The sequence below is a fragment of the Vespula pensylvanica genome, chromosome 4 (genome assembly GCF_014466175.1).
Source record: "Vespula pensylvanica isolate Volc-1 chromosome 4, ASM1446617v1, whole genome shotgun sequence".
NCBI lineage: Eukaryota > Metazoa > Arthropoda > Insecta > Hymenoptera > Vespidae > Vespula > Vespula pensylvanica.
In genome coordinates, this window is record NC_057688.1 from 1,854,674 (window position 1) to 1,865,542 (window position 10,869).

Below are 10,869 nucleotides of genomic sequence, written 5' to 3' on the forward strand. Positions count from 1 at the left end.
TATTAAAGAAAAGAAACGATTTGTAACTTTGAAATTAGAATATTCCTATTCATTTGCATTCTAAAACGCATGCATTGTAGTATTTTTAAGGACTGTTATTATTTATAACAATCTTTTCATCGAGAGATGTTTTAAAATAGAAAATGCAAAAGTAAGATATTTTAGGATTATAAGAAAAAGTAATTTTTTCATGAAACACTCAAAGGATTTGCTGTAATAGTATACAGTTTCCCAGGAAATTTCGTTTAATGTAATCCCTTCTTCTTGAGATAGATTATTAATATTCAGTATAGCTATCAATAATATTTATATGACGTAGGACTAAATAGGATTAGATCTACTTTTCATCGAAATCGAAGTTTGATAATAAGTTATCCGATTTATAACTATTAATATTTCTTTTCATTTTTTCTTACTTTAAATTTTATAATCAACGCATCTTTCGCTATTTCCATATTTCGGGCCTATAATATTACAAAAAGAAGAAAGTAAAAGCTTTATCGTGTTAGAACTAAAGGTGACATGGAAATCACAAAATTACATAATGTATAAGATAACAAAATTTTTGTTTCAAATCTGATGAGAAAAGATATAATTACTTTACAAATTTTTATAATTATTATATAATTGTTTCTCATTTAAAAATAAATGTAAGTATAATACGCTTGAGAAAATAAAACTGCGAACTGCTATGAACGAACTCCTTGACAATAAAAGAATGGTATAACAATAAGCTAGCTTATGACGATGAAAAGAAATAATATTTCAATACGTATACGTACATACATACATTCATATAATACAGATGTATAAGGGTATGAGTTTATAGTTATTATATATAGTATTATAAAGAGAAAACAGATAGAACTAATTAACTCGATTGCAAAGCTATTAAAAATAATATAAAGCGTAGATGTAACTTACCCCTTGTAATACAGGCATGAAGATACTCAAAGCTACTAGCCATAAGATAACTATAACGACCACGGTACTCTTTCGATTGAATACTCGTCGAAAAGCTATAGGACTCCGTATTGCTAGATACCTATCGATACTCATCGCAGTAATTGTATAGACCGAAGCAGCAACGGCCACACCTGAAAAACCAGCTTCGATTATGTGCTAGTCGATTAATCGTTAAGGATCAACTTCCTTGCCTTATCGCTCTAACATTTATCGATTGCTCTAGATAATAGAATATAATACACTCGTGAACATTTATCTTATGTGGCCTCATTCCCTTTACGAGATTTCATGATATTATTTCTACAATGTTAAAAAAGCGTAAAAGAAATCAAATATAATAGGTATATTTGTAAAATTGTAACTAATTGGAAAATTCTATTGTATAAAATCATATGAAATGTTTACGAAGCTGTTAATAACTTTCGTTCTAATATTTATTTTTTTTTCTCTCTCTTTTTCTCTTTGTTTCTCTCTTATTCTCTTTGTTTGTATATCAATCGTAAACGATGCAATTTTTGTGCATAATATTCAAGTAACATTAAAAAAGCTTCGCCCAATCATCCAAGTTGAACAACTACGAAGCATGGTAGAAAATTTCACGGTTGGTAAAATGCACATTTTGAACCATTATTTCAAGTCATTCGCTGTTAACCAACTTCCTTCTGTAACTCGCATTGAAAGAGAAAAAGACAGAGAAAGAGAGTGTATGGTGTATATTCTAACAATAAACATTTTCTCAACAGATAACTTCCAGATAACGATGACTGAGATTTTACTAACAAACGAGGTCACGAAAAAGTATAATACTTGGTATATATATATATGTATATATATATATATATATATATATATATATATATATATATATACATATACATATACATACACATATATATGTATATTATTCCGAACCATGTTATCCCGTTTTGACTGTACCCTAAAATAGTTCTGTAGATATTTCTAGTACTTTTATTTTTTTTTTTTTTTATGATTAGCAGGTACATTAAGGAGAAACAATTTTCAGCGAGCTTTTAAATCTCTTCTATAATTTCCTCGGAACTTAAATGAATAGATAATAATGATAATAAGAAGAAAGAGACAAATGTAAAAGCTAATGGGAAGAAAAATAGATAAGAAAAAGATCAGTAATTTTTATAATGTATATACATCTAACGTTCGAATATCATTAGACTCGCAATTGTATAAAATAAAAAGGGAAAAATATCGACGAAGTTTGCCAGAAAAAAAAAAAGTAATAAAACTCGATAGAAAATGATTTACGATCGTAAAGAACGTTTTAAATATTTCTTATTGTTTATATTATTATGAGTAATATAGTTAGGTATATGGAAAATATACATTGTGTCGTAGGATTTTACACTCTAGTTAAATATTTGCTAATGGATCATCCGTTCTCAAGATGTCGAAGAACAAAGTCAACAGTAAAATATTCGCATCGGACAAGCTCTATCCTACTGGAAAAGGAATTATGTTATATAATATTTAAAATCGGTGATGAACGCTTGAAAATACTCGTTTTCTAAGAAAGATGAATTGCACACGCGCCCGAGAACAAAGAGATGAATTTTGCGAACAATATTCATTTATTTATACTATTATCTCGCTTTGCAATAGTGAATATTAAATATGTAAATAGAAAACGTTTATTCATTCTCTTTTATAAGAAAGTTATTAATATAGATATACGAGAATAAGTTTGATCGATCCTACTTTCTTTTATTAATCGAGATAAAAAGAATTTCGAAAGGAATATTTCAATAAATTTATTTACGCATGAAAAATACAATGGAATCTTTCTAATTAATTGTCGGTCGATATTACTAAGGAATGCTTTCAACTTTTAATTCAACTTAATTTTATCTATCAAGATCGATTATGACGGATTTATGCACAAAAATATAAAGACGGTCGTTTCGTGGATTCCGTAAAACGGAGGATTTATGCACATGACAAAATGTAAATCTACGTTATATAGTAAATATAAATTTATATTTGTAATAATAATCGAATTTGGGCAATGTATATTATTCCTCTTCTGCATGAATAATCGAACGGAGAAAATATATGTTGTGCATAATTAATTTATACTAATCGAGCTTTAAGTGCTTCGGGCCGCTTAAAGCCTATATTTGTCAGTGGTTGTCAGTGGTTGAAATATTTTAATCGGGTTATCAAATAGAAATTTGATGATAGAAACGAAATTGTAGAGTTCGAATAAACTTACCTTGTAGATATGAGGACAATTTACACATAACTTCGCCATAAATCCAGACAAGTGAGACAGCTTGACTGGCCGCAACTGGCATACAAATCGTAGTCACCAATAGATCAGCCACGGATAGATTCACCACAAAATAATTTGTAACGCTGAAAACAAAAGAATAGTCGCGTATGTGTGTATGTATATCTTCATTAGAATGACAAGCGATAAAATTCAACTGATGGAGCGAATACAGAGGATCAATAGGATAGATCCTATGCGAGGTTGACCATAACAAATAGAAGTCGCGATATTATAGTATACTCGTGTGTATTGAACCTTGCATTAATAGATACAACAAACATTGTAATTTTCTGTGACTCGTTCTTTGGACTTTTAAGTAATATTGTCGTTTCTCTTTGAATCCTTATTTATCTATGCATAAATTGTTAGAAAGGACGAGTGCAAAAAATTACGTTTTTATGATGGACAATATTAATTTAAATTAAAAATAACATTTCAATTCGGGAACAAGATAAATGGTTTAACAATCGTATAAAACAAGTCAAACGAATGATCGACCGATTGGTCGGTTTTCCATTAAATATACATGTATATACATATATACGTGTATACGTATATATAAAAGGATGATGGAATAAAAAAAAAAGCGATTTATAATCCAATATGTAACCTATTTCTTCCACTCGAAAAATTGATACAGTAATTCGTTTGATATCGAGTTGTGTGGTATTCATGAAAACCTATATACGAATATTTTTCTACCTGAACGATTTCTATTCGACATAAAATGTAATTTGGCCGTTGTAATATCACGTAAAAAAGTTATTTTCATTAAACGTGATATTTATCATAAATACATTCGACTCCATAATGAGTAAAGGACAAATTAATCGATTATTTTCATAAAATTTGCGAAATGAACATATTTTTGTTAATATCAACGATCGCACGGGGACGAAAATGTTTTTCGTACAGACTATCGTGACTTCTTGTTTCACCTTTGTTATCTTTAACGAAAAAAAGAAAGGATAGAGAAAATGGTGTGGTTAATGTAAAAATGGTTTCACCGACGGCCGAGACGACGAGACGAAACGGAGACTTCGTAGCAAAGGCAATAATTTTCGTTCGAAAAATAAGCGGCAATGTGTTTGCTTCAACGTTATTCTGTTCGTTCATTCGTGCGTCCATTATAAATGCGTACGTAGTGTTTATTTGAACGATGCACCCGCCGCGGTCGGAAATAAGCACTTTACAGTTTGCCTTCTGCATCCTCAAATACTTCTCCATCCTACAAGTTCTTTATCGAGAAATTTTCTCTTCCATCGTTCATCGAATACTAATCGCTTAAGAATCTCTAAATCTAACTGACACAGACTGATTCATGACTCAACAATAATAATTCATTCACGCAAAATTCACTAACGGTAATTATTAAAAACTTTTTATATGAGATTTTTCGCAAAAGTAGTTTCTAATATTCTTTTTTCTTCAAATCCATTTACTATTTATCGTATTAACTTTATGAAAAGGGTGAAAGGGAGACAAAAAAAAATAAAGGATCAGAACGTGAGAAAAACTCGAGTAAAGGAGCTTTGAGATACGATTTTTTTTTTTTTTTCTTTCTTTTTGACAAGGAGAAAAATCATTCAATTCTTTGAGAAATTTCTGAGATTTTGTGTAAGAAAATTGCAAAAAAGAAAAATATTTTAAGAAGAACTCGGATACTTAATCGCCACACTTCACATTTCATATCAAAATCTGCCAGAACATCGGAACGCGTTGCGCATTTGGGCTGGTGATTATGAAAATAATCTGACAATAAGTTGCAACATTAAAAAATTAATTAGTTTATAGCAACGACTTCGTTATGCTTCTTTATTCTTAACTTATTGTTAAACCACTTTCATAGTCATCGACTCAATTGACAATACGTTCTGATCCATCGATATGTATTGATCTAAGCGCTACGAAGGCGTTTTATTTTAATGAATTTTTTTCAAAAACAACTCACATTGAAATAGTTAAATTACAATTGTCTCGTTAATCGATTTTCTCGCATGTCAAAATCTTATTCTGTTATTTGTATCAAAGTAATACTATATCGAGATATATTTTATTTCAATAATTCATACAATTCCAATACGAAATTCATTCTGCTTTGTAATTAATCGTCCTGTTGAACAACACAATGTTATTTACTCCGAAAGCGAATATTCTGTTAATTAGGTAATAAATGTTATAAAGAAATCATCTGTCCTTTCAAATTCTCTCAATTGTTAAAATCGTTCGCCATGTGTAAACAATGATAAAGGGTATGTTACGAACTAAACAGATAATATTTTAAGAATAAAGCATCCATGAAATAATTATTCCTATGAAATTAACCTAAGTGAAATTAAATTCTTTGTTTATTATTGTTGCAACATCAAACAAGAAAAGAAAAGAAAGAATATGAAAAAAAGATCTTTTATTCTTTTCTTTTTTGCTTTCTTTTTTTTCCACATGGGTTTAATTAGATAAACATCGACTAAACGATCAATAATATTTAGAAAGAAAACATCCGTAGAGTAAATTATTCCATTGATGAAATGAAATCCTTTATTTACTATTATGTTACAACATCAAAGAAAAGAAGAAAGAAAAAAAGAACAAAATGGACTTTGATTGTGAGAAAAAAACATCCTCTTTTTTATCTTTTGCTCTTTTTCTACATGGATTTAGATAAACATCGACTTTAGCATATGATCGAAAACAAATAAACCTTGACGATCTCCCCTTATATTTCCTCTTATTTTCTTTCTCTCTCTCTCTCTCTCTCTCTCTCTCTCTCTCTCTCTCTCTTTCCCTTTCTCTCGCTCTCTTTTCTCTCCCTCTCTCTCTCTCCCTCTCATTTCCTATCTATCTCTTCCTCTTCTCACTCATTCATCTCCACGTTCAACATTTTTATCCTCATTCTCTTTGCTTCGAAAAAAATAGTAGAATCATTCTCCCTTTTTCTTCGATGTATTTCTTTTTATAAATAATAGGTACGAATTTCCATAAAACTATTCCATTACACTTTGTACGATCGATGATGAGTTACTTTCTTGGATATATGAGTTACAGATAAAAAATGATGTCTTTATTGACCTGTCGATAGACATCTCAATACACCATTTGTCTTTACTCTTCGTATATGCGAAAAACGAAATAGATCTATTTTTCTTTTTTACGTTTCCGTGCTTTTAGTATATTATATCATCACATTATACAGTTCATATCTGATAAGTTTATGTAAACTTAGTATGACCATTTCTATTATTTTTCTATAAGTAAAATTACGTACGATTTTATAAGAAAAATTACAATGCACGAACGATGCATAACAATCCGATAAAATAATTTGGGGTAACACTTTTGACCCAATTTTTAGTATATTTATGTCATAAATATTTATAGCTAATGAATCAAAATACGATAACGAAAAAAAAGAGCTATCCATAAATATCTTTAGTACATAATTCATAAACGTTATTCATCGATAGACAGAAATAATAAAAAGAACATACCTTCTCATATAGTGATACTTGAAGACAACAGCGATGACAAGTGCGTTGGCTGTGATAGCTAATGCGATGACCGGTACATAAAGAGTAATTAGCAAATAATCCGGTTGTACATGATTGAAACTATCATATAGATCCCACATCATATTGGCTACAATCGCATTTTGATCGTATACAAAAGTAGCAGTTGTAGAATTCGTCGTCATGGTTGTGCTAACGAACGGTGTTATGGTCGATGTCGTTGACGTTGACATCGTCGTCATACTTCCATTATATATTCCAGCATCAAACCAAAAAAAATCACGTAGCGATCGTGTCATAGTTGTTATTCCCGTAAAAGAGATATTATACTTTCTGTGTATCCCAAGAGATAATCACCATCATCCACATTCAACACCCTTTTAGACTCTTTTTCTTATTTTTCTGTTTTCTCAGATCCTTTCCCAGAAGATTAGATCAGGATAATCCAAAGAAAATTTCAGCTACCGTAATACAAACATCGGTAGCTTTTCAAGTATATCTGAAGATCCTTTCACCTTCAACATTTTTCTTTTGAAGGGTGTAACCAAGGAGTGGCGTGTCTATTTCCACAAAAAAAAAAAAAGGTTTAATCGTTCGATGATGAACTTGTGAATATTTGTTGGAAGATTGAGGAGTGACCGGAAAAAAATTATTAAGAAATGCCTGAAAATGATTGGAAGTTTAAAAGAATGAACATAAGCGCTAATAATAACTAAAACACGTGTGTAAAATATCCTTGAAGTAAGTGATCTTATGATAAGTGATTAGATGAAATTAAACGGAAGTATTCAATTGAATTATATATCAATTTGCTTTACAATTAGTTAATAGTATAAAGCGATCAAGTTCAAGATATATATAGAAAATGATATATTTTTAACCAGTGTACCTTAATTCTTAATTCTCCTTGATTAAATTTGATCTCGAATTTCTTTCGTTTGAAAAAAAAGAAAAACTATATCTTACATGGATACTCCGTATAAAAATATGAAAAGTAGATGCGGTTGACTGCAAGAGAAGCAAAATATACCGGACATATTTTAAATTGTAAAAAGCCAGAGAGATCTTCTAACATGCGATTCGTCTGAAAGAACATCAGCAAATGAGTACGCGTCTCCTTCTCTTTTTATTCGAATTTACCGAGGACTTGGCAAATATAATATTAAAAAAAAAAAACATAAATATATATATATATACAATTCGCTAGAGTGCAAGCGTTACTTTCATTTTGACGTCATATCGTCGGAATTTTTTAAAACCAAGATCAATATGACAGATAATAGAATTCTTTGACTTCCATTATTACTCATACGTTTGTCAACGTATTGTTCAAGCTTTAATAGGAAGTACACTCGAGTCCTGTACGCTTCGTTATATTCCATTCTTTCTTTCGCGATCCATTAAGCGTCAAGTTCTTCTCTAACGGAATTGAATTTTCGTCCCAATAGCACGCACTTCTCGCGTCTTTTTTCTCTTTTCTTTTTCCTAGTAATTCCTACATTGTTCTTTCGATTCGTTAGAGAGTATTATTAGAAGATCATTAATCTTGAAACGATTACTTCTTTAAAAGAAAATTCTCACGCTTAATTGGATGAAAATCAAAATAAAATCAGTTATATTCCTTTAGCGAGATCAACCGGATTAAAAGCAATCAAAAAAAAAAAAAGAAAAAGAAAAAACCCGATAGGTATCGAAAAAGATTTTTAAAAAATCATCCATTGACTAATTAAAAAAAATGAACGTGGAATATTTTTTTGTTTTGATTCTCGTGCTATAAATATTTAAATACTTATATATGTACTATGTGTAATACATAATATAAAGTGCAATGTACTTTAACATACTTTTTTTTTATAATCTGCGATCACGTCTGATTTTATTATAATTTTTTTTAATTTCCTTCTATACGAGAGAACTAGTTTTAATAAAGATTCGAATATAATTTATACGCTTCATTTAATTGACACGACAATAACGAATTCTCTCTTTTTTCTTTTATCTTCCATTTCATTTAAAATTGTAGCATGCAATGTCTAATTAATTTAAAATATGTATATCAGAAACAATTCATCGATAAATAAGTAAAATTCCACGAAGGTTCACCGCTGCAAAAAGTTTTCTCACAGAAAACTACGAAATAAAGTAAAAGATCGATCTTTTTCATATTCTATCAATATCGACAAAATTTAATTTCGTATCTGAACTTTTCATCCATATTATATATGTATCTTTCTCTCTTTCTCTCTCTCTCTCTCTCTCTCTCTCTCTCTCTGTATGTGTGTGTGTAGATGTGTATGTGTGCACACTTCACTTTTTTTTTAATCTTTTTGTGTATCGTATAACTTCATTATTATCCGTAGAATTTAATTACTTACTCGAAATAAGAGTGAAATTTGATATTATAAATATTAGATGCGTAATAAAATTAAAAAAGCAACTTCTTCCTCAACATCATACGAAATCACAAAATCACAATAAACGTTATTCAGTTTTACTCAAATATAACAAATAACGCGTATCAATTTCATTAGAAACTTATATTCAATATTGCACTTTAACGAACACTATCCTACACTGACGCAACATGATGATGGTAGAATTTTACCTCAATCAATAATAATACACACACCATATACATTTATAATAACCGCAGAATCTCTCCTAGGTCCATTAAACTAATCACCGTCATCACCAAAATTAAAAGAGTAAGAAATTTTTCCTCTACGATCGCCATGTTCGATTTTCGTTGGGATCCTAATTTTATCGCAAGGTCCTTCGTCGAAATTTCGACTTCTTTCCGGTTTCTTTTCTCTCTCTCTCTCTCTCTCTCTCTCTCTCTCCCTCTCTCTCTCTGCTTCTCTCTCTTTCTCTTCCTCTCTCTCTCTCCCTTTTCTCTCTTTGTCTCTGTCTCGTTTGAAATAAAAATGAAGAAGAAAAAATGAAAAAGAAAAATAGAATCTATAAAATAAAATTTATTCGCGATCACCGACCGTTATTATTTCAACGCGTACCGCGAACTTTTTCGTTCGTTGTCGCCGACGACAAAGCAGAAAGAAGAATCGTAGCATACTGGAGGGAATAGAATCGTGACTCCCGCCGAAGGTGTTGAAGGCGCCGCCGTACTCGTATAAACGAGCCCACCTACACCTCATTGCCGAGAACGCGCCTGCGTCTTTCATCTTTTCGTCTCTTCCTCATCCTTCGCGCTTTCATAACGAAAACCAAGAGCTTTCGTATCTATCTTCTTTTTGAGATTATTTACGAATAGTTCTCCAATCGAAATATATTGGATTAAACAATAAATAGATAATGTTAATAAAACCATTTTCAGAATTGCATATCTCTAAATAAACAACACTAGTATTTTGTACACAAAATACTGACATTATTTATTAGCTCGAATTATTTATGAATTGTTTTTCGATCGATATACATTGGATTAGCCAATAAGTAATGTTAATAAAGCCAACTCCGCTATTTTATATCTAAATAAACAACAGTAGTATTTTCTGCTATTGAAAATTCTAACATTAGATACTTATTGGCTAATCCAATATTTGTACATATTCGTAGAAAATTTGTACATTTTTCATAAATCCTTATTGCATACGCGTTGTTCTTTTATACATTATACGTAATATACTTACTTGCGCTTATTAATTATGTGAAGTTTTGTGATATTTATTTTTATCGACACATTACTTTTGTTTACGTTCTTGATCTTCCATGTAAAAATAAACTAAAAAATCTCCTTTTTGGCAAATATATTGGAATATTTGATTTTCTCATATCTTTGGACATTACATTGCTCAACTTTGAACGATAATCATAAAGTAGAGTAAAATCGAATACGAATTGATAGTCACATCTCTGTTTAAACGATCATTATTTGTTACAAAAATATTTACGACATGGTTCATCAAATATCTGTTCAATAAATTAGCGTGCAATCAAAAAATTATTGATATAAATGTTATTGCGATATATGATTCTTTTAAATTCAATAGCCATGTAACTATAGGTATATACAATCATGATATTTTTAATATATATGTCGTATCTCGTTGTAAACTCCATAGACATTTACTATCA

At 30.0% G+C, this 10,869-nt stretch overlaps 1 protein-coding gene across 4 annotated transcripts in view; it reads right to left on the reverse strand.

The window, feature by feature from the left end:
* LOC122628265 (orexin receptor type 1-like) overlaps positions 1-9,860 on the reverse strand; it is a 33,092-nt gene extending 23,232 nt beyond the window's left edge. For 2 of the 4 annotated variants that reach the window (XM_043810375.1, XM_043810372.1), the window contains exons 1-4: positions 9,407-9,860; positions 6,760-7,337; positions 3,212-3,354; positions 925-1,097 (exon numbers count right to left, since the gene is read on the reverse strand). In XM_043810375.1, coding sequence (XP_043666310.1) covers positions 925-1,097; positions 3,212-3,354; positions 6,760-7,076 — 633 coding nt within the window. In that variant the 5' untranslated portion in view covers positions 7,077-7,337; positions 9,407-9,860. Of the gene's footprint in view, positions 1-924; positions 1,098-3,211; positions 3,355-6,759; positions 7,338-9,382 lie in introns of all 4 variants that reach the window. The other 2 variants (XM_043810373.1, XM_043810374.1) reach the window with 2 other exon arrangements.
* Between the last annotated feature and the right edge of the window lie 1,009 nt (positions 9,861-10,869).